The 25,322-nt window shown below is 41.6% G+C and overlaps 1 protein-coding gene across 2 annotated transcripts in view; it reads left to right on the forward strand.

Annotated features, from left to right (window-relative positions):
* LOC144234340 (kalirin) overlaps window positions 1-25,322 on the forward strand; it is a 479,489-nt gene that overhangs the window by 300,058 nt on the left and 154,109 nt on the right. For both annotated transcript variants that reach the window (XM_077767624.1, XM_077767625.1), the window contains exon 10: window positions 6,445-6,567. In XM_077767624.1, the coding sequence (XP_077623750.1) occupies window positions 6,445-6,567 (123 nt within the window). The remainder of the gene's footprint in view (window positions 1-6,444; window positions 6,568-25,322) is intronic.

The following is a 25,322-nucleotide window of genomic DNA, read 5'->3' on the forward strand; positions in this document are numbered from 1 at the left end:
GTAGGATACAGTGGTGAAAATCCCACGCGCCTCGAGCTCAAGAACTAACCACCTGCCACATAGGGCAGTGAAGAGGATGCAGACACACCAGAAGAGAACTCTGGGTGCAGGCTGAGAGAGAAGGTCTATGATACAGTTAGGGAAGGGGAGCATGGAGCTGACGCATTCACCCCAGAGTCTTGTGCTGGGGATGAGCGTGAGTTGAGTGCAGTTCAACATGTCCTGAACAAACCATGCTGTGCTGTGTATCACAAGGAGGTCAGAGTCTAGTGGGAGAGACAAGCCTGGCGGCAGTCATTTTGGTTTGAATAGAATCAGGGAAAAGTGGTACACTGCCCCCCCAGCATGCGCAGGGGGTTATTGAAGAGAAGTCTTTTTTTTTTTAATGTTTATTTATTTTTGAGAGAGAGACAGAGTATTAGCAGGGGAGGGTCAGAGAGAGAGGGATACACAGAATCTGAAGCAGACTCCAGGCTCTGAGCTATCAGCACAGAGCCCGACATGGGACGTGATCCATAGACTGTGAGATCATGACCCGAGCCAAAGTCAGACACCCAACAGACTGAGCCATGCAGGTGCTCCTGAAAAGAAGTCTTTATAGTCTTTCCAGAACTAGTGATTCTGAGATGGTGCTTCAAGGATGAGTAGGAAGAAAGCTGGAAAGTGGATGCAGGGAGAAAAAGGGATATGGACATTTCAAGTGAAGTTAAAAATAGCAAAACTCAGGAGGCAAGAAGCAGGTTTTGGGGTGTTTAGGGGTGAAACAGGGACTTACTGGAGGTGGGGTTGAGAGAGGGTGAGGTAACCAAAGAGGGCTTTGCATGTCTGGTTAAGGGGCCCCTCAAAAACTATGTTCCAGTGAAATGTCCACTAAAGAATTCACAGGTTAATCCCATTTAAGCCTAAATTTGTGTTTTTCCAATGGATTGGTGTCCCTATTTTTTATCCCTGTTATTAGGATCCCTATTATTAGGATCGAACGATATTAACAATTTATAACTTAGTTTTAAACATGAGTATATAAAATTGCTCCTTTGAAACTAAGGGCACATCTTGCCAGAATCAGATTGACAACTATCATTGGGTGCTACTTCCCACTCAAGTTCACAGGCATAACTGTCATTTATCAGAGCCAGAGTGTATGAAAATGGAAAGAAAACAATAAAAATCTGTTACCTCTGTGCCGTCCCTCATAACTCATTTGTTTCTACACCAGTGACCGCATCTTTCTTCCACGCTGTTATTCAAGCCCTGCCCCAGGGTGTCAGCCTCCCACCTGCCTCTCCATTGCCCCCATACCCAACCACCAAATCCTGGCCACTGTCTCTCCCAAGTATTACTCAGACCTGTCTCTCCACGGACACTGCTATCGGGCTAAACCACCAGCACCTCTTGTCAGGATTTCTGCAATAACGTCCTGTTTTCCCACCTTTACTTTGTCTTCCTCGGATTCTCCACAAAGCAATCAGAACAATATCAGGTCTTTCACCTCCTTGTAGCCCTTTGGTGGCTCTTAGGATGAACTTTGGAACCTGACTGGACATACCAGAGCCTGGCACATCTGGTTCCTGCCTTCTCTCAGCTCATTTCCTGCTTACCCCTGCTCAAGCAGTGCTGATGGTTTTCATTCCTTGCTTGGTTAAGTCCTGCTCTCTCTCAGATCTCAGCTAAACCTCACTTCTTCAGAGAGGCCTTCCCTGACTGTTGGCACTTTTCATCATTGCAATTAATGACCAGTTGTGTGATCTCATGCCCGGTGCCTGTTGCCCACATACACTGAGCTCTCAGAGTCAGGGTGGTGGCCTGCCTTGTTTCATACTGCACTCTGGGCTATTCTAGTGCCCAGCATTGGGGCACAGTAAGACTAATAAGCATCTGTGTGAATATGTAATATGCACATCACACATGTGCTGCTTTGATCCCTGAAGAACCTGCACACAAAAACTAAAAAATGTAAACACTCAGGGTGTTTGTGCCCCTTTGAATCAGCATTTTTGTATCCTTTGGATAAATACCTAGTAGTGCAATTGCTATCAACAATAGCCAAATTATGGAAAGAGCCCAAATGTTTATGGACTGATGAATGATTAAAGAAGATGTGGTGGTTGAGGCAAAAAAACAAAAAACAAAAAACAAAAAAAAAACAAAAAGAAGATGTGGTGTATATGTGTGTGTGTGTGTGTGTGTGTGTGTGTATAATTATACACACACACACCCACACAATGGAATAGTACTTAGCAATCAAAAAGAATGAAATCTTGCCATTTGCAACAATGTAGTTGGAACTAGAGTGTATTATGCTAAGTGAAATAAGTCATCAGAGAAAGACAAATATATAATTTCACTCATATGGGATTTAAGAAACATAGCAGATGAACATAGGGGAAAAGAAAGAAAAATAGGAAAAAAGAGAAGGAGGCAAACCATAAGAGACTCTTAAATACAGAGAACTGAGGGTTGTTGAAAGGAAGATGGGAGGGGAATGGGCTAAATGGGTGATGGGCATTAAGGAGGGCACTTGTTGGGAGCACTCTGCTGGGTTTTACTCCTGCGACCATTACTACACTGTATGTTAACTAACTTGAATATTAATTAATTAATTAATTAAACAAACAAATAAATAAAACCATTCTTGTTGGAAACACTTGAATACCAATTCAAAGCCATTAATAGGAGGGTGTTATGCTGAGCGAAATATGTCAGGCAGAGAAGGACAGATACCATATATTTGCACGTATAGGTGGATTAGGAGGAACTTAACGGAGGACCATGGGGGAGGAGAAGGGGAAAAATAGTTGGGCAGAGGGAAGAGGCAAACCATGAGAGACTCTTGAATATTGAGAACAAACTGAGGGCTGATAGGTGTGGGAGAGAGGGGAAGGAGGGTGATGGGCATGGAGGAGGGCACTTGTGGGGATGAGCACTGGGTGTTCTATGGAAACCAACTTGACAATAAACTATTTAAAAATAAATAAATAAACAAATATTTTTTTAAAAAGCCATTAATAGGTATTAACTATCAACCTGTAATACCTTGACTGAAGTTCATAAATGAATATTTTAAATAAAATTCTATAGATGAGAATTAAACTCATAGGTAATAAAGGAATACCTTATTAATAATACCTTGATGGATATATACCCTCTGGTAAGGGTCCAGAGATTTGGCTGGAAATGCAATTTATTCTTCAGTCAGTGATGTTCAGAGTCTGGGACTCACCAGAAACTGAGGGATATCCACAAGGGATACAGAAATGCTGAGGCATAGGAGCACATGTACCCCAATGTTCATAGCAGCACTTTCCACNAGTGCTGCACGTCCATTTACAGAGAACAATGTAATTGTCGGGCACTGCTGGCGTCTACTCAGAAAGCACATTCCTGTGCTATGCAGTCTAGGCGGGAAGCTGGATGGTACTCTCAAGACTGTGGGACCTGGGATTGGGGTCAAGAGAGCATATGGTCTAAATGCATATGTCAAGCAACACTGGCTCTAAATGAGCTGTCTGAAACAAAATAGTCAGAAATCAGCATTTTAAACAATAGCTCATACAGTGATTATGTTTCTCTGTCCCCAGGTACTTTTTCAGTCTCTAGGTATTACTACAGTAATTTTGTCCACATCCTAAATTATTTGCTGTTTTATTTGTAAATTGATTTCTATGCAGTCCCTGCATCTTCACTGAGATGACAGGTGTTTCCCCAGCTTCAGTCCTAATGGCAGAAGTTAGGCTAAATGGAAACAATATAAAAACACAGAGCAATCAAAGTTATGTTGTAACTAATAAAAGCCTATCAAATATGAAATAAGGATTTTTTTAAGAGGTTAAGGTAGAGCTAATTAAATAAACTTAAGTGTCATTAACTGATAATGAACTCACATTTTAAAGAAAGCAAAAGAACTTAAATAGGATGCAAATTGCCTTTTAAAAAAGTTTACAAGTTGTGAAATCACCCATAAGGAGTATAAAAGCTAACCATTTGTGAACCAGTGGGTGAAAAGCTTTCCTCTTAAACCAACTTGTTTTAGTGTAATAAATTCTATTAAAGCTAGAGAGAAAAAAATAAAATGAAATAAAATAAATTCATTAAAACATCGCCAGACAGGCAGGTCATACTTAACTGCTCAAAACTAAATAAAAAGTAATAATATTTACAATCTGAAAATCTGTTATCAATTCCCAAGCATTTGTGAAAAAACACAAGACAGCTGTTTTGTATATAAAAATTATCAAAATTATCCATAAACTTCAATACATTCTCAAAAAAGGATTCATACAAGTTTAAATATGCACAAAAGTGACAGAGCTGCACTGTCCATGGTACACAGTACATGGGGAACTTTGCGTGGGGAACTTTGCAGGCCGTGCAGGCTGATATCCACCATCCTCTTTACAATAGAGAACTGTGGGGTCAGATTGTGTCTAGTTAGGTAAAACTGCACTCTCCTGACTTTGTGTGTTGAAATTTCACCATACATAATTCTAGAGAGACATGGGCTCTTCTTTCCTCCAAGAAAGGAACCTTTAGAGTTCCTTTCAGTGTTTGCAAAAGGTAAAAATCCAGTTCATTTATGACTGCAGTTTATTTTCACGGACATGCCTCTGGAATATTAAAAACATATATTGCCAGAATGTGTTATATAAGGTATTTAAGTCTCTTCATCCAATGTTTATATAGTCATTTTATAAAAAGCCTCTCTTTTCTCCTTTTGAATGGACAATTACCTGACATTCCAGTTTTGTGAAGTGGATATTTGTTAAACCTCATTTTTATATTCATACATCCATTCCTCTGACCTAATACCAGTCCTGTTGTGGGCTTTATGATAGTGTCGATGCAGACTCTGAAGGCTTACATACTTCGCACAATTGCAGGTATAGTTTATCTCAAATGTTAAAAGAAGTGAAGACAAAGGCAAGGTTCTGTGGAGCCAGAACTCCCATGCCTGTCTGCAGTCCATGGAATGATTTGGTCTGTCTGCTTGCCCCTGGGCAATTTGTAGAAGAAACAGAGGAATGGACTGAAGCATCCTTTTAAACAGGCCCAGTTCATCTAAATCATTTTCCAGAAAGTCCTTCTAGAACCTAGGAAGGCTAGTACATCATTAATCAGATATTCAGGCAAAGTCCAGAGTAACAGGAATGGAGGGGGCTCAGTTGCCTTGGCAGGGTCTCTAACAGGTGTGTCTGTGCACTCTCGCTTAATTGAGGCCACCTGCTTCACTGAGCACCAGCTCTTCAGAGACCAAGAGACGAACTGCTTCCCTTCTCCCTGAGAGTCACACCGTTTCGTTAGGCCATGAGTGTGAAAGCACAATAGGTGTTAAAGGCTTTATAAAGTTCTCTGTACATCTCAAGACTCCTACTAAGGTGTTTTCATTCCTCCTGTCCAGTGTTCCTCAAGACAACATGTTTTCTCACCTTCTCATCATCCCTTTCCTCATCCCTCTACTCCTCCAGCTTCTCTCAATACCGAGGAAAATGTCCTGAGGCCAAATCACTAGATCTTAAGCCTAGAAAAACCACAGGGTCTCCACTGCTTCCCAGGAGAGAATCATAGCTACTGGAGGCCTTAGGATGCAAAGACATTTGTTTGCTGTTAGCTGGTTGGTCAGTCCTGATTGGAGGAGAGGGGTGGAAAGAAGGCAGAAAGGACAGTTATCCTAGTGATCACTATCTGGAGCAGCCAGGTAGGGACTAACTCATACAGAGTTTACCCTCAAGATTAGGAAGGGAGTCCCGGAACCCTGAGGATGCAGGGTCCCCATGACTAGTTGCCTCTGCTGTGAGCATTGTTATGGTGAAGTAAGGCATGAGTAAGCCATGAGGGCCAAGGAACTGCCTCACGTGACACTGCCTAATTTCCTGCCAGCATGCCTGACTTTATGTGGTTGGAGTAAAGGTTGTGAGGGGTTTAAACTGTGCCTGATGGTCTGTATAGCTTGTTTAAAATAATTGAGCCTGAGAAAACGGAAAGAGTAATGACAGAATATTCTGGACATGAAAGATGAGTTGAATTTCGTGAAGGGTGGGACTGTTACATTGCCAATGACAGTAATGAAACCCCTGGATTGTGGATTGAACATTCCCAGCTGGGCTGCTGCTTTCTTTCTTTCTTTCTTTCTTTCTTTTTTTTTTTTTAAATGTTTTATTTATTTCTGAGACAGAGTGACAGCGTGAGCAGGGGAGGGTCAGAGAGAAAGGGAGATACAGAATCGGAAATAGGCTCCAGGCTCTGAGCTAGCTGTCAGCACGAAGCCCAATGCTGGGCTCTAACCCACGAACCATGAGATCATGACATGAGCCGAAGCTGGATGCTTAACTGACTGAGCCACCCAGGCACCCCTGGGCTGCTGCTTTCTGATTGGAATGGGAACTGTAGGACTCTTGTGGTCATACATGTTGTTTCAGGTTTTTCCTTTTGTCATCCTTCTCTGACCAGGTGTTAGATTGGATTGAAAACCATGGTGAGGCCTTTCTCAGCAAACACACCGGGGTTGGGAAGTCCCTGCATCGAGCCCGGGCCCTGCAGAAGAGGCATGATGACTTTGAAGAGGTGGCTCAGGTGAGATGCTGTTCAGTCGTATGTGTGTGTCCAGCTGGGTAAGGGAGTTGGTGGGGCATGTTGGGGTGATAGCCCAATAGCTTCTGGGCTGCCTTCCTGCCTGATGCAAGGAGAGCCTTGTCTGATTTTGGATCACTAGGTGAGTGATACATAGACCCTTAGTTTATGGTCTTCAGAGAAAATCTTCCTACCAGTATGATCCATAAATGCCTTGTCACAAGGTGGTAATGGCAGAAGGAACTGACGTTAGAAACAGCAACAGCCCAGAGCTACTGCTTATGGTTATCACTGTGGGCAAGGGGTGGGGGTGGGGGGGCTAAAAATCAGCATTAGCTCTGCTTGCAAAGCTGTGTGTCTTCTGGGACCTGGAGGTCAGAGGGTACCTGAATGTACCCAGAGAACGTGACAAAATATTCAGTCTTTTACCTGAGCTGCACATCTAATCCCGAAAGGGCATTTTTATCTAATTACACAAAGATTCTGGAAGAGGCTTTGACCATTTGAGTTCATGGTAGTTATACAAGAGGGTTTTTTGTTCTGAGCCTCCAGCCCCCAAATTTTATCCTAATTCTCTTTTGAGGAGTTCTCCACTGGATCCTGAACATGTTCATTTTCAAGATGAAATACTACCTTGTCCACTTATATTGTCAGGTGTAATCAGTTGCAGTGGAAACTAAGACTGAAGACTGAAGCAGGGAAGGGGCACCTGACGGGAATCAGTATGGGGCAGAAGGGAGGATGACAAAGCTTTAACCAGGGCTGGCTCTGATCCCGCTGTGTGGGCAGTCCTCAGTGTGGGTGTCACACCTGGCATTGTGCAGAGTGCCACCCCTTACTCAAGGAAGCTACCGGCCCCAGAGAAATGTGAGCTATGAGTGGTAAAGGTGAGCCCCTGCCAAGAGCTGAAGAAATCTGCTAAAGGACAGGAAAGCGGTGGGAGCACGCCGTATCCCTGGGGAAGTGGCAAGTGTGTGCTGGAAAGTGAGAGGCCTGGCAGGTGCCAGAAAGACTGAGTCACTGGTAACCTCAGGCCAGAAATGTAGATGGATTAGACCCAACCTATATAATAAAGAAAGCCTCATATAGAATCTTTGTGCACAGTTGGTGGGGATGTAAAGTAATGTAGTCTCTGTATGGCAAATCCTCAAAAAATTAAGCCTAAAATCACCATATGATTCAGTAATCCTGCTTCTACATGTATACACAAAAGAGTTAAAAGCAGGGATGTGAAGATTCCTATACCTCAGTGTTCATAGCAGCATTATGCACAGTAGCCAAAAGGTAGAAGCAACCCAAGTGTCCAGATGAAAGGATAAACAAAATGTGGTCTATACACAATGGAATATTATTCAGCCTTAAAAAGGGAGGAGATCTGACACATGCTACACCATGGATGAATCTTGAAGACATTATGCTAGGTGAAGTAAGTCAGTCACAAAAGGACAAATATTATATAAGCCCACTTATGTGAAGTGCCTGGAGTAGATAAATTCACAGAGACAGAAAGTAGAATGATGGTTGCCAGGAGCTAGAGTAAGGGAGGGAGGAATGGAGAGTTATTATTTAATGAGTATTGGGTTTCAATTTTACAAGATAAAGAGTTCAGGAGATGGATGGTGGTTGTACAACACTGTGAATCTATTTGATGCCACTGAACTTAAAAAGCTTTATGTTATATTTATTTTACCACCATGACAAGAACAAGAAAGTCAGCCTCATCCATACAAGGACCTTCTGCAGAATGGGCTGGATTATGCCAGTGTAATATAGACACAAGCCAAATATGCCTCTGGATGTAGCACAAACCCAAAATGTCTGAGTGGCCAGGCATCTTGGGTGCCTCTGCAGTCTGTTAGTGGGCAAAGGATGGGAGAAGGCCACATGGACTCCCTGTATGCTGAGAGTAGGGAGTGTGGTATCTGAGACAACCTATTGGAAAGGAGCCATCCCATAGTTGTGGTGTTCCTGCCTTTTGTCTGTCCTGTGGCTCAGCCCTTCCTCACTTAGAAAGGATATCCCCAGAGCCACCCACAGCCCTGACCCAGCCATCCCCTCCTTGCCCTCTTTCTGCTGCAGTCTCAAAGGCAAGGTTATAGGCCCTTGAGGGAACTATTGTTTTGTGCATTACAGCAAGCCTGGCTGCCACTGAAACTCTAACATTTCTACCAATTGCTCCCCTAGCTTCTCACAGATGCCTGATAAAAGCCTTTCACAAGGGACAGTGCCTTTCAGTTAGTAGTAGAGACACACCCAAATTCATACTAAAGAAAGAATGGACACATTTTGAGAGCTTACACTTCCATTATGTATTTTACCTCTCACCAATCCTGAATGATGCATAGTATTAACCTTGTTTTATAGAAGATAACACTAAAGCTCAGAAAATTCTTCAGTGTGCCCAAATCATCTGGCTTGTCAGTGGCTCTGCTAGGATTTAAACTCAGGTCTGTCTGACTACAGTTATGTTTTTACCCCAACTCCATGCTGTCCTTTTTTATTGAAGTATAGGAACTGAGTGTAAAATTCATTTCCAGGTGCCATTTTGCTCATGAAAAGTACAGGACAAAGAATAAGAGTGGGGGTGGGGTGGGGTGTGGAAAGCAGATGCTGCTGTGGCCATTCCATTTGATGTAGTACATTACAGCTTTTCCTAGGCTCTGCTGATCCATTCTCCCTGTCCTGTTTTCAGGTAATACCATGTCTTTCTTAGAGAGAGAGTTATATCTTCTTTTTTTATTTTTTAGGTTTATGTATTTTGATATAGATATAGAGAGAGAGGGGGGAAAGGGGAGAGAGACAGAGAGCATGAGCAGGGGATGACCAGAGAGAGAGAAAGAGAGAGAGAGAGAGAGAGAGAGAGGAGAGAGAATCCCAAGGAGGTTCCATGCTGTCAGTGTAGAGCCCGACACAGGCTCCACCCCATGAATGATGAGATCATGACCTGAGCCAACACCAAGAGTCAGACAGTTAACCAACTGAGCCACCCGGGTGCCTCAGGACTTATACCTTCTAAAAGGTTCACACTTTTAGAAGTGTTTCCTCTGGAAAGGGGACAGATGTGGACAACAAAGAGAACACGTAAGCAAGAGGCCATGAGATTGCCATACTGCCCTGTAAATAGGTCTCTAGAGATGAGTCTCATAGTCTGGTAATAAATCCTATTTTGTTTTCTCATCCCTGCTCTGAGGAAGGGAGTGGGCAGTGGAGCTGCCTAGTGTCCTGTAATTGGTAGTCCACATAGGAAAACCAGCTTGACCATGGCAAAGGCATATGGACTGTCAGCAGCCTCAGACTTGCTTTGTTCTGTGAAACATAAACATCACACTCAAGTGGTGAGAAAGGGAGTGATCCAGGCAGGAAAGGAAATGCGCTTGCTCTCTTGCTTCTGTTCTCAATCAAGTGAAGGCCATTGGGAGGGGAGGAGTGGATTTAACCAGATTTTGGACGGTTCTTGAATCAGAGATCAAGCCAATGCATGGAAATTCTTGTTGCTTGTTTTTTTGGGTTGCCAATTATGAGATTTAGTCAGGAAGGGCATCAGGAAGAGNTATGATTCTTTGACTAAGGCTGACTTGAAAAGAAATTTCAAGCACCCATTCTCTATATTCAGGTTAAAAAATTGTCTTGAATCAAAGCAGGAAGAGAGCTGTTGCATCTGTTACAGCTCCTGGGAATCTGCCCTTCTACAGTGAAGAGGAAGCCTGCAAGTAGAGAAAATGGTTGCCCACAGGGAGAGGTCAAAGGACAGTGTAAAGTCCCGGAACAAATATGTTTCTACTCTGTGGATAGTGTAAAGACATTTAAGGCAGTGATAAATATAAATTATATCTGTGAAGAATTAGTGTAGCAAACTATTACCTGTCAGTAGCCTTTAACTTAAGTTCTGTGTTTATTAGCTCTTGAATGAGTTTCACACAAATTCTTTAACTTCATTTGAAGGAAATGAATGAAGTAGTTATGCTCCTCAGTTCATCCTGCAGATGGCACTCTTTGAATAGTCTACATAGAAACTGAGCTGAATGAGGAAAGGAGCCACAGTCCTGACCACCTGGGTGGGGAGGCTCCTGACAGGCAGATGATGAGAGTCTGGGTACATCCCAGGGATGTACCAGGGATCTGTCTCAATTGATCTTTCTAGTCTGAGATACTGAGATTTTCCGTGCCCAAATAGAAGACCTGGGCACTAATGGCAAATCCTCTGGTCCTGGTAGGTACTTGACTCAAGTTGCTGATAAACTCATCACATGAAGAATAAATCAGTTCATAGAGTCAATCAGATAAAAAATAGTACAGTAGTTATTATCAGAAGTCTAAAACAAGCATGGGGCACCTGGGTGGCTTAGTCAGTTAAGAGTCCAACTGCTCAGAGCCTGGAGCCTGCTTCACTGAGTCTCCATCTCTTTTCTGCCTTTTCCCCACTCGCGCTCTGCCTCTCTCTTTCTTTCTCAAAAATAATCAAACATTAAATAAGAGAAAAAAAATAAACAAGCATAGGATGGAGTTGCAGCCAATCACAGCATAATTGTCAGGGGGCAGATGTATCTGTATCTGCCCAGGAGGTTGTATGGGGTCTGGTACTGTTATTTTGTCCTGAGATATTTGCTGTTACTCAGTAGGAAAGTACTCAAGTGCCTGCAGTTTAGATAGCAGCTGTGCCTGCTCTGTGAGTGGTCTGCTTTATGACCTTATTATCTGAAATGCCAGACTTTCTGTCAACTAGCTTAGTCAAAAAATTAACAATCATTTACATTCAAATATATATTATCTAAAATCTCAAAGCACCAAATCACATTTAAGCAGCTAACCATATTAAATAGCATTAGTGTAATGTTTTTGAAAGAACAGACCATTTAAAGAAAGATTTAAAGAAATATAAAAACATAGGCACAATTAAGTACTTCATTCAGTAATCTCTGCTTAGTTGTTTATCTGACTCTTGCTTTTTTCTCACATTTGATTTGAAAACACTTTAAAAAAAATCATTCTGGGGGTGCCTGGGTGGCTCAGTCAGTTGAGTATCCAAATTCAGTTCAGGTCGTGATCTCGCAGTTCATGAGTTCCAGCCCTGTGTTGGGCTCTGTGCAGACAAGCTCAGAGCCTGAAGCCTACTTCAGACTCTGTGTCTCCCTCTCTCTTTGCCCTCCCCTGATCGTACTCTGTCTCTCTCCCTCTTGAAAATAAAATAAAAATTTTTTAAAAATAAAGAAAATGCATTCTGAATCTTGGGGTCAAAAGGCAAAAATGGAAGAAACATTTTAGTGGTCCTATCAGTGACCTTACCCATCAAAGATATTCAAAGCATAAATAGCTTACCTACTGTTAGCTCTACTGGAGCTCTAAGGGGAAGTAGATTAGGCAATCCATAGAGATAGAAAGCCCATGCCCTCAATCAGACAGTGGTACTGATCAGTTCCCAAGCCTAATCAAGTCTGTGTTGGTCACCGTGATAAATTAAAGAGATATAATAGTTTCTGTCTTAAGGGACTCATCATCCAAAGAAAAACATGCAGGAAACATATTCTTTATTTTTCATTTTTTATTTCAAGTAGGCTCCACACACAATGTGGGGCTCACATCCATGACCCTGAGATCTAGAGTAGCATGTCCTACTGACTGAGCCATCCAGGTGCCCCAATCTGCAGGAAACATATTCTAATCCTTTAAGAGGTCCCATAGTCTGAGAGGAAGCATAATCTTTATTCTTTTAGAGTTTTCAAGGAACATTTCCAGCCAAACCATTAGTTCACTTGGTGATCCAATAAATAGGCCTGACTAGGGGATGGTGTAGTGATCTTTGGAGTATGTTCCATCTTTCTTTTCATGCCTGAGATGGTGACCAATTATAGAAACTGCAAATACAAGCAGGAAGGAAAGTTGGGAAAGCTTCAATAGATGCTTTTTCACACTCCAGCTTCTTAGATAAGATGAAAGTTTCTTTGGTAGAATGAAAAAAACAGTGAGGAAGAAAGCCAAGAAAATGCAGAGAAATTAATGTCATGAAGTGGGCAAGTAGAAGAATGGGAAAAAGCAGATTAATTAAAGACAGTCTTCCCCTTTATATCTTGCGTGACATTTGTCCCACTTGAGTATATTCAGGACATTCCTCCAAGGAGCACCAAGGAAAGGTAGCATGAGCTGATGGGAGGGCTCTCATGATCACTCTCAAGAAGAAGAAAGATGTGTTATTTTGTGGGTAACTCCCAACCATGGATTTTTGAAGGTCATTTTATATATACTTAATGTGGAAATTGAGAGGGGGTAGGAGCCAATATCCAAGATAGTATAGAGGGCCTGCTAGGAACCTCTTATCAAGACCATGATTTGTCCCCCACTTCTGCTCCTTCCTGTATGGAACAAATGGCACATTCAGAAGAAACTGAGACTATTCCTAATGACTTGAAGTTCTGGGTAGCAAACTGAAAGACTCAAAAGCACAGGTGGTGTTTTTATCTCTTGTTCCAGCGATGGCAGTGACTATGGAAAAGAAGGGAGGCATTGAAACACAAATGGCTGCCTATGTAGATGGTGTTTTAAAAAGTGTTCTGGAATATATCCTACACAACCAGGATGATGGACTTCTGGCAAGAGGAGAGTGTGTCTTGTAAAGATTGGGAAAGATTGGGCAGAAAGCTTTGTTGATATATCTAGAAAGAATTAAGTGAACTTTGCAATGGAAGGAGAAAATTATCCCAGTAAAGCCCAAGCCAGATATGTGGGACATCACAGAGGTGACAGAGAGAGAAGCACTTTGTGAAGGAAATGCCGTTAGGTCACGTTACTAGAAAAATACAAATATAATTGCCTCCAGTGTGTGTGTGTCTGTGTGTGTGTGTCTGTGTGTGTGTGTGTGAGTGTGTGTGTGCGTGTGTGTGTATTTATATACATATGCATATATATGTTAACAAAAGTCATATGTAACAAATAGTATACTCAAATTTTAATACAAGAATATAAATATAATAAACATTCCTGAGACTTTAGGGTATTGAGCTCATACCTAGAAAATCATGACAACAGAGGATTTTTTGTTTAAAAGACTCATTCTAATTCTGATGAAGGTATATCAGAAAGGATCACATCTATATGAAATCTACAAACCTGAGGATAATAAGCAATATGGAGAAGTAATAAAGATATAAGGAGGGGTGGGCGGGAAGCCCTGACTGCCATTAGAGAGGACCACGGTCTGTTCCATCATATGGAGGATATGGGAAACGCTGTTCTGATATGATTTCAATTCTGGTTCAAGGAAAACTATGTTAGTGATGAGAGTCCTCAAATTTCTTGGCATCTCCCATAAATTTTGTGACACTGTACGTAAAACATCCAAACGTTGTTGAGAGTGGAGGATTCTACTTGGGAGAGAGTAGATCATTGTAGAAAAGCTCAAAGGAGTCTAGTCGCAAGAACTTTGACCTTTAGATGAAAGGGTCTAGACTTTGCTCTTAGAGTAGAGAGAAATATTAATATATTTGAGTAATGATATAAATTAACATACAGTTGACCTTTGAACAACACAGGAGGTAGACACCAACACTTGCATTGTCAAAAATCTGCACATAACTTTTTTACTCCCCTTAAATTTAACTGCTAATAGCCTGCTGTTGAAAAGGAGGTTTACAGTCAATTATTACATGTTTTTATGTTATATGTATTATATGCTGTACTCTTACAATAAGGTAAGCTAAGGAAAAGAAAATGTTTTTAAGAAAACCATAAGGAAAAGAAAACACAATACAGTATTGTATTTATTAAAAAAAAAAAAAGAAATCCACATGTAAATGGACCCACACAGTTCAAGTTCATGTTGATCAATGGTTAACTGTATAATCTTTAAACCAGAGAAATAAAGATTTCTCTATCCACTGGTTATTTAAATCATATGTATTATTGTGTCTAATTTGAGAACATACATATTCAAAAAGATACTGACAAACTATACTGTGATTGTCAGAAGACTGCGAGGCTGATGAAGTTGATGTAACTGGATATATGCAGTCTTGAGTAAATAATGTTTTATGGAAGGCAGAGGGTTTGAAGTCTTCCTGTAGAAAACATAAGGGTGGAAGGGATAGTGAAGGCAATTTTAGCTTAACTCAGGTATAACTTCTAATCCATGATTGCTTTTTTATGAGCTGTCCAAAATCAGAATGATGTTGTGTGGTTCTTAACACTAGAGGTTTTCCAGGAGAGGTGACTCTTTATTCCCTTAGGATATAAACATCCTCAAGTCCTTCCTATTTCAAAACAAAAACAAACAAGCAAACAAAAACCCAGAAACTTAAACTACATTTTCTGGTAGTTTACACTACTTTCCCGTGTGTTTCTCCTTTCCTTTATAGCCCAGTTTTTGAGAGAAGAGTCTATATTTGCCATCTCTGTTTCCTCCTCACCTCCTAGATGCACTTTGACCCCCGCCATTGGACTTCTATTTCCTCTGGGCAACTGAGGTTACTTTTACCAAAGTCTTCAACTGAGCTGTTTTGTTGCTAAATCTAAAGGACACTTTTCAAATATTAATTGGTCTTCATGAAGCATTTGACCATGTTGACCACCTCCTCCTTTTTAAATTCTCTTCTCCCAGCTTTCCATGACCTCATGCCCTCTTGGGTTTCCTTATGTCTTTCTGATTGGTCCTTCTTAGACTCTTCTTCCCCCTCAGCCCCCAGGATTTCCTCAGAATGGCTCTTCTCACTGTACACTCCATGCATGATTTTATACTCTTTCCTAGCCTCAGCTGCCATCCCTAATCTGATGGCTCCCAAATCCATGTCTTGTCTCTGATCTCATCCTTAAGCAATCTATTCATAAACTCATTAACTCTCTGGAGACCTCCACTTAGATTTCTCAGATGGTTCTCAAACCCAGTGTATCCCAAATTTATTTTATCATCTCCTATCCCTTCTAGGTATGCTCTTCCTACTGTGTTCCCCATACCAGTAAAGGGCACCAACCACTCATTTGCCTGAGCCAAAAACTTGAGAGTTATTCTTGACTCCTCCTTTGCTCTAACCCTTCATGAGTCCATTGCAAAGTCCTACTGATACTATCTCTTTATGAGTCCCTTCCCTTTAATTTCCATTGCCACTGCCTGAGATCAGAATCTCAATATCTGTTGCTTGGTTTATCACATTATCCTCCTTTTCCTGACTCCAGTCATAGTCTCCTTAAATCCTTTCCCACACTGCCACAAGAGTGGTTTTCCTAAAATTCACATCTCATCATGCTACTCCATCATTTATGGAACTCATAGATGGCTTCCCATTAGGATAAAGTTAAAAGGATCAGTATCATAAACCTTTTATCACCTGGCTACTGCCTCTCTGGCTTTATCTTTTACCCCTCATGTGCTCTCTCAACCCCACTCTATACTTCTGCTGCTCTGGTATGAACCTGAACATGCTATGCTCTCAAGTTTCAGTGCTATATGCCCTTTCATCATTCCCATTTATTTACGTTGGCCTTCCCGTGATCAACTTCTATTCATCTTTAAACACTCATCTCAAGTATCATCTCTTCTAGGAAGAAGTGGCCTCCATTGTTTGGGTTGAATGCCCCTTTGCCAGGAACTATTTATTCTGGTCACATCCCTGTCATGGTAGTAATCACAGAGTGTCATAATTAATTTTATGCCAGCCTCATTCCTCAGCTGGACTGTGACCTTCCTTAGAACAGGAATTTTGTCTCATTAGTCTTTTTATCTCAGTGCCTATCACAGTGGGCCTAACATGCAATTGGTGCTTGAAAAAATAAATGAATTGTACAAAGGATTTCTTTGTGGTGTGGATATCAAGTCAGGATATCTCTGAGATCCCTTCCAATTCTAAGAAAGATAAATGGAAGAGAAGTGGATTAGATGAACATCCATAAGAACTATATAGCCCAAGAACTATATAGCCTGGGGCCTGAGAGCCACTCTCTTAAGAATTATTGAGACTGTACTGAGCTGGAATCAACCTGGACAGCCCCAGCCCAGGCTGACACTTGGGAAGAAGCATTTTTTGAATGAGATTTTGAGTGAGTGTTTTAGACTCTAATGTGTTTTTTTATTGAAAAAAAAAAACCTAAAAATTATTTCAAATGAAGCCATAGGAAACCAATCTTGACAAGAGGATATGGTAATCCTTACTATGTGTTATTTCCCTAGCCCCACTAAGTTTCCATCATTTTTCCAGCTGGGATAGCTACCATCACACCATACCTTTAACCCTATTTCTCTGCTAACATATATGTAGTGAAGTTCTTTTCCTCTTGCAAAACTTCTCCTTTTTGAGACATGAATAATATTGGCCTTTTTCAGAATGATTTTAAAGGCAACAAAAAGTAAATCAGACAAAAGGAGTATACTGTATACTGATTTTGTGTTTAGTATATTGATTTTAAGTCTAAAACAAGTCATCTAGTCCTACTTCTTTTCATTCAGTGTATCATGTTTATTGATAGACATATTTTGCTGCTTCCTGTTGAAGAGACCCTAATACCAACAACAGTCATGATAATAGCATAACACTTACTGAGTACTTTCTGCATGCTGGACATTGTTTGAATTAATCTTTCTCAATCCTCATAACTTCAATGAGTTAGGTATTTCTTTTTCAATATTTTTTATTAAAGTATAATTAACATATAGTTTATATTAGTTGCAGGTATACAATATAATAATTCAGCAATTATGTACATTTCTCAGTGCTTGTCAAATTAAGTGTTCTATTAATCTCCTTTATTCCACTCATCCCCCTCCACCTCCCTTCCAGCAACCATCAGTTTATTCTCTGTATTTAAAAGTCCATTTTTTTGTTTATCTCTTTTTTTCTTTGTTCATTTATTTTGCTTCTTAAATTCCACATATGAGTGGAAACACATGGTGTTTATTCCAGACTGACTTTTCTCACATAGCATTCATTATACCTTTTAGGTTCATCCATGTTGTTGCACATGGCAAGATTTCATTCCTTTTTAGGGCTGAGTAATATTCCATTATATATTAATATATATTAAATTGCTATTAAAAGCCCTTAAAATATATTTTAATAGAAATATTCTATATGTTAATATGAATTTGGGTTGCTTCCGTATCTTGGCCATTATAAATAATGCTGCAATACATATAAGGGTGCATATATCTTTTTGAATTAGTGTTTCTATTTCATTTGGGTAAATACCCAATAGTGGAATTACTGGATCGTATGGTAATTCTACTTTTAATTTTTTGCGGAGTCTCCACACTGTTTTCCATAGTGGCTACACCAGTTTGCATTCCCACCAACAGTACACAAGGTTTCCTTTTTCTCCATATTTTCTCTAGTACTTCTTATTTCTTATGTTTTTTATTTTAGCCATTCTGACAGGCATAAAGTGATATCTCATTGTGGTTTTAATTTGCATTTCCCTGATGATTAGTGATGTTGAGCATCTTTTCATGTATCTGTTGGCCATTTGTATGTTTTCTTTGGAAAAATGTTTATTCAGGTCTTCTGCTCATTTTAACTGGATTATTTGGGTGTTTTGGGGGGGATGTGGGTTGTATAATTTCTTTTTACATTTTGCATATTAATTTCTCATTAGATGTATCATTTGCAAATATTTTCTCTCATTCTGTAGGTTGCTTGTTTGTTTTGTTGGCTTTTACCTCCACTGTGCAAAGTTTTTAATTTGGTGGGATTGAATTTTGCTTTTGTTTCCCTTACCTTAGGAAAAAAATTACTGCCTATGATTTCTTCTAAGACTTTTATGGTTTCAGGTCTCACATATAGATCTTTAATCCATTTTGAATTTATTTTTATATGTGGTATAAGAAAGTGGTCCAGGGGCACCTGGGTGGCTTAGTCGGTTAAGCATCCGACTCTCGCTTAGGTCATGATCTCGCGGTCCGTGGGTTCGAGCCCCGCGTCGGGCTCTGTGCTGACTGCCAGCTCAGAGCCTGGAGCCTGTTTCAGAGTCTGTGACTCCCTCTCTCTCTGACCCTCCTCTGCTCACGCTGTCTCTCTCTCTCTCCTAGAAATAAATAAAACATTAAAAAAAAAATTTTTTTTAAATGGTCCAGTATCATCCTTTGCATGTAGCTGTCCTGTTTTCCCAGCACCGTTTGTTGAAGGGACTGTCTTTTCCCTATTAAATATTCACCTGAAGTGGGGCCCATGTTCATCTGAAATAGGGCACAAGTTCACCCGATGCAGGACTCGAACTCACAAACTATGAGATCTTGACCTAAACCAAAGTCAAGTCAGATGCTTAACCAACTGAGCCACCCAGGTGCCCCTTCATTTCCATTTTCTAGCACAGACTGGTGGACTACACTGTTGTCTCTTTCCTTTCACCTTTTGCTCAGATCAGACTATCACTAACTAAATGTTTTAGTTTCGCAAATCGACTCCCCTTGATAGCTACCCAAGCCCATTTGAGAGTTCCCTCTCAGCTGTTATTTCCTATCTATTGGGATGTATGGTATAGTGAAGAGAAGCATAGCATCTGGAATCAATCTGCTCTTTTCTTTTATTGGCTTTGCACCAATCACTTAATTTTTCTGAGCCTCAGTATCCTTCTATAAAATGGAGATAGTGACACCTATCCTGAAGAGTGATGTGATAGAAATAACATATGGTGGGGCACCTGGGTGGCTCAGTCGGTTAAGCACCCACCTCTTCATCTCGGTTTGAGTCATGATCTCACTGTTCGTGGGTTTAAGCCCTGCATCGGGCTCTGTCCTGACAGTGCATAGCCTGTTTGGGATTCTGTCCCTCTCTCTGTCTGTCTCTCTGCCCCTCCCCCATTCTCTCTCTCTCTCTCTCAAAATAAGTGAATAACTTTTTAAAAAAAGAAAAACAACCTATGGCAAGTGCATAATAGAAAATTTGGTTCAGGAGGGAGGCAAACCATAAGAGACTCTTAAATACTGAGAACAAACTGAGGGTTGATGGGGGGTGGGGGAGAGGGGAAAGTGGATGATGGGCATTGAGGAGGGCACTGCTTGGGATGAGCACTGGGTATTGTATGGAAACCAATTTGACAATAAATTATATTTAAAAAAAAAAGAATTTGGTTCATAGGATGTGTTTGATGAATAGAGGCCTTTGTGGCGGCAGTGGTGGCCATGGTAGTGACAGTGATCAAATACATCTAAGCCTCACTCCCTTCCCTAGGTTATCAAGTACCCTGCTCTCATCTCTCAGGACTCAGCTTGGTGGGGTCTGCTTAACTATGTTGGAAAGAGTTGGTCTACCCTTTGAGACAGGCCAGGTGCCAAGGGGACAGATCAGCTATGGTAACTGAGAAGTCTGACCCTCAGGTTAAATATTACAGAAGAAATGGCCATCTAATTTGACCAGTCAGAACAAAGGAAGCAAATGATGTAATGGTGCATTCTGCCTGGGACACAGGGGGCTGGGGATAGATGCTGGGTACCCAGCGCTGGGCATCTAAGAGCGAATGTGTTCAGAAATCCAAGGAGGAAAATGAACACTTTGCATGTGGGAAGACTCTTAAGGGATTGCAAGGCTTCAGCCACTTGTCTCCACTTGGAGACAAGTTTACTGGGACACCAGGTAAGGAAGGGCTCACTTTTTAGGGACAGAAAGAAGTCTAGTTATCAAAACTGGGCACCAGGGCAGGGCTGGATGGTTGCCACAAGGACCTGATGTGTAGGTCTATTGGTGAGATGTGTGATTCCATTTGATTTCTGTAACTGGGCTGGAGCTGAGCCTGCCATGGGGCCCTAGAAAAGGGAGAAGGAAAAGACTGAACACCAAGTGAGAGCACTCTCCACTCTAAAGAATTCTCTGACTCAGTGCCCTCCTTAGAAGAGTACCAAGAGTGTAACCACTAGAGTTTCACAGTGTGACAACATATTTATGCACAGTAAGAATAACACAGGGAAGAGAAGAATAAAGTTACTGTCTCTCAGAAAGAATCGACATGGTTTAGAAAGGAAACAGGGAAGGCTGTTCCAGAGGAAAGCTCTCCCATCTGCCCAGTATTGATTCTGAAAGCAAACCATTTATTACCGTGTCTTACAATAATTAATTTCTGCACAGGTCAACCTGCCCAGGTGAAGAGAAACCATATTGATTTCCTTTCTCTTCCTTCTTCTTCCCATTTCTGTGACACACTGAGCAGAGTGGGCCTCACGAGTGTGCTTGCTGCCCTAGAAGCTAGCTCTGGCTGAGCTGAAAGTTAGAGGGAACGCTGATGGATTTGCATACAGGGGGATAAAAATATTTTGAAATGTATCTGCAAGCATAAAAGAATGAGTAATAAAGGCAAGCATTAAAGAATGAGTAATAATAATAATAAATGCCATTTATGTAACATATGACTTTACAGGGAATATTTCATTTATTCTTTGAAATCAGTCTACGGAGTAGATGTTAATTTATCCTCATTTTTCAGTTGAAGAATCAGGCCCAAAGAAGGTCATTCAATTGCAGGAGGCAAGATTCGAACCCAGGCATGCTGACCCCAAAGTCCATGCTTCTACTCCATTCAGAGTAATGGGAAAAACTGAGCTGCTTTAATGATCCTTTTGGGAATTTATTTATATTCTTTATTTTTAATTATAAAATTACACATATTCAATATAGGAAAGCAGACAAACAAGTAGGAACAAAAATAATCTACCCACTCAGTTTGTCTAACAGTTGCTAATACATTGGTGTTTATTCTTCCAGATACTTTTCTCTATATGGGTATGTTGATCTATTGCTATGGTATTGCAGATTACTGTGGTAGTCTACAATGTTAATTTTTCCCAGGTGACGTCCCTAATATTAAGACTTCTTACTCTTTCCCAGATTCTAATAATTTATAATTATAGGCTATTTAAACCAGGTACAAGTATACATATGTAAGGAGAAGCAACATAAGCACTGAAAAGGGAGGGCTGGGTTTAAGCCAAAGATTCAGAATCTTCTCCTAAGAGAAACCTTCAGAAAATGGCAGGTTATGGGTGCCTTCCAAGCCTTTCCTGTTCCCCACAGGATGCCTGTACATTATAATACCTTAAGGACTTTCTTTTTTAAATTATTTTTTTAATGTTTATTCATTTTTGAGTGAGAAAGAGAGAGTACAAACAGGGGAGGGGCAGGGAGAGGAGACAGAGAATCTAAAGTAGGATCCAGAATCTGAGCTGTCAGCACAGAGCTAGGTGTGGGGCTAGAACCACGGAACTGTGAGATCATGACCTGAGCTGAAGTTGGATGCTTAACCGACTGAGCCACTCAGGTGCCCCCCTTGAGGACTTTCTGAGTCCTTTAAGCCTGTTTGTGGAGGAGGGTGATAACTGCGGTGTGGGGGGTTGTCGGGGGTGCTTCAAAACAGTAGACTTTGTAGCCTCTTTCCCCCTCCTCCTCTTTCCATCTCTTCTTTCCCCTCCTCCTCCTCTTTTATCCCCTTCACGTCTGTCCCATCTTCTCTGGGGACATCCTTTCCTGAAATAGGGACTCTAGTCAGGGTCCAGGATAGAGTGGTCAGCTCTGGTCCAAGTGTGCTTTCAGGTGGACAGTGTTTTCCCGGGCCCCTGAGAGCCCCGTGAGGTAAACACTCCCTTGCTGAGGCATTTGGGGTGTTGGAGCAAATCAGAAGCGTCTGGGCTGAAGGGCAAGGGCTTCTGAGAACTTACTGGTAGATGGGGCAGCTGGGACAGGTAACAAGTACCATGAACCAGCACTTAAGAGCCCCTGAAGGGCTTCAGGCTCTATGTTACACAAACCAAAAAATAAAACACGTATCACCAACAAGAACAACCCACCAAGCAGATAAGTCTTTTTTTCCCCTTTGCCAGTGAGAAACTGGAGGCATTTTCATGAACTAATTTTACTTGGAATACATTTTTAACAGGAGAAAAGTCCACTGCCAAGTTCTGACAGGAACAAAGCATTGCATCTGAGTTGTTCCACCTGGAAAGAAAGCCAGGTTTGGGACAGTGGGAGTTGAACCCATGTGGTATCCTATCATTTCAGGGGACATCCAAGCCTCATTGGGATTGGTCCCTTTATTTGTCTTGGGATACACAGGCAAATGCCCAGCCAGCCCGAGGCACTGACCTTTGGGTTTCAGAGACTAGTGCAGCTGCCCCACTACATTCTAGATGCTGACAGCACTAAATACTGGCAACCTCAGCTGTAATTACATATCCCCATGGTGTTTCACATTGTGGGCTATTCTGTACAATATATCTGAGCTTCAACAATGCCAAGTATGGCTCGAAATAGCTCTAGTGGACTTTAGTCCATCATATGCTTAGAATTTGAAAATAACATCGAGGGAAGGGGGCAGTGGAGTGAGGCTAAAAAGAGAACTCCAATTCCATGTGATAGACACGTTTCAGTTTTCTTCTTTATGAGGCTTGGACTCTGCCTAAAATTGTGGACTCCTTAGTGTCTTGGGAATTCACAAGGTCAGTCTGATTTGCTTTTTAAAATACAGCTAGAGAAGAGAGTGTTATTTAGATGAAAACCTTGGGTCTGACCCACCCACCATAGTTGTCACTCTGATAAAAGTTTTCTAAGTTTATAAAGCTAGAAGGGCTTGGGGGCTTTTCCAAGAAATTACATTCCATCATGGCTTCAGGTGGCCAGATGATTTGGTGCTGCATAGACCCTGACACGGGGTAATTTCCTAGATTCTCTTTCCTTAGCCCATGACTTACATGAAGGCCAATAAGTAATTAGTACAATTATCTCTTTATCAGTAAAATCAGAGATCTAGATTCCTCCTCCCTTCTTTATGGGAGGCAAAAGATCCAGTGAGAAGGGTTCAGGGATTGGAATGCCTGAGTTAGAAGGCTCCAGCTGCACATGTAGGTCACTTAACCTTGCCACACCTCATCTCTACATCCATAAAATGGGAACAGTATTTATTCCATCATAGTCAAAATAGGCATGAAATGAGATAACATACTTGAAAGCACTTTAGGTCTAGAGCACAAAGCAGATGTAAATTATCATCATCATTATTAGGGGGATATAGTGACAGTGGATGAGATCATGTCTGGAACACACTCAGAAAAGAAGAACTAAAGATATAGAAAAGATTGATGATGTTGCCCCATACTGGGTGTCTCCCAAGAGAGAGAATGTGCTGACCAGCCTCTGAGTTTAACCAAACTCTTCATGCCCCAGGCTTCCTACACTGTGTAAGGGCCAGGTTCCCATGCAGAGCAGGATTACCAGGGGAACCTTTCCACATTCTAAAGCTAAGCTGTTGATTTAATGAGCCTTGTTCTGATGTTTATTTAAGTGTAGATCAGTGAGACTTTGGGGTCAGAAGTGGATTTTGGAAGTGAAAATGGGAACAGCATGATGCTTTGTATATAATGTACTCTGGCCATTTATTTTGCCTGCCCTTCTAACCAGAGAGAACAGGGAATCCCTGCTCCAAGTGACCTGCTCAGCACCGAGCAGTACTGCCCCTGATGCATGCCCACCCCTCCCAGAGAGCCCTGTGGGTCTACTGTGGCTCTAGCATCCACCTTTCTGGGATTCAGTGAGATTATGGTGACCTGCTAGACCCCGTCTCCTAGCCAGCTCCTTGCTGCTGCTCATTGTGTCACCATCATCATAACCCCATTGCTTACCTTGCCCCTTGTAGCGTTGAGGGTGAGTTTGCATGGAATTTCTTGCTGAGGCTTTTATAACTACGAGGAATATGGGCACAGTCTATGGTCATAGAAGATAGCTCTTGGCCTGTGAAAGTTGAGACCATTCAAGAACTCCAGATAATGAGGTGAATGATGGGAGGTGAGGCTGAACTTCGGGATCCTCCTGTCTCACAGTCCCATCTGCCGCTGTTTGGATTCTACACTTTCCCTTGACTGTACATGGGGAAACATTGATCTCCTGTAGCCTCTCTCAGCCAGCTGAGGAAGTGCTCCAGTGGATGAGCCTCTCCACTCAAACTCCTAAGACTAGGGAATGGGAAGAATATGTTGTTTTCTCTTTGGAAGTAGGCCTAGGGTCTTGGCCCCCAGTCTGTGGTGGACAGTCCTTGGCGGATAGATGGTGTTTCCTCTGACCTTGAAGAAGTCTCCAAATCCAGCCTTGTTTGAGAAGGGGATGCAGGTGGCCCCAATCCTAGTGCAGGTCTTCTTCCTTTGTCCCTCCTGCCCTCTTGACACCCCTCCTACACCATGAGGCAATGGTCTGGGGCTTGTCCCACAGACACCAGGGAGCTGAGCTCTCTGACTCCTGAACCGTGCTTCTCCAAGGACAGATGGTCTTTCCTCCTGGAGAGACCATAGCCACTCCTGCTCTGTACCCCCAGCAAGCTTTCCATACCCAACCCTGACTCAAAGGAGAAACATTCAGGACTGTACCTCTCTTAGACCCTTGCCAAAGCCCCTCATGTCATCCTGACCTCCTAATCTGTATTTTTGCCTAAGCCATTTCGGTGCCTGACAGATTCCTCCCCTTTGCCTTCACATTTTAGACTTTAAAATTGGCTCCAAAATTGACCTCCTTCTGAAAACTTCTCCAGGCATATCCATCTTACCCAATCACTCTCTTACCTAGTGTTCCCTCAGCATTATATCATTACTTTGTACCTCTGTCACACCTCATTTCTTTTGTGTCCTTGGACAATGAATGCAGTCTTCTACATAATTTAATTTCATAGAGAATCAAGGCTTAACTCTAAGTACTTCATGCTGTAACTTTACATTTCACATTTATTGATGGTAAACTTTCTGAAATATAGTATAAACTCTCCCTGCCTTGTATATAAAGCATTCTGAATATAATTCACTTTTTTTTTTTTTTTTTTGG

This window comes from Crocuta crocuta, unplaced genomic scaffold (genome assembly GCF_008692635.1).
Source record: "Crocuta crocuta isolate KB4526 unplaced genomic scaffold, BGI_CrCroc_1.0 scaffold45, whole genome shotgun sequence".
NCBI classification, from domain to species: domain Eukaryota; kingdom Metazoa; phylum Chordata; class Mammalia; order Carnivora; family Hyaenidae; genus Crocuta; species Crocuta crocuta.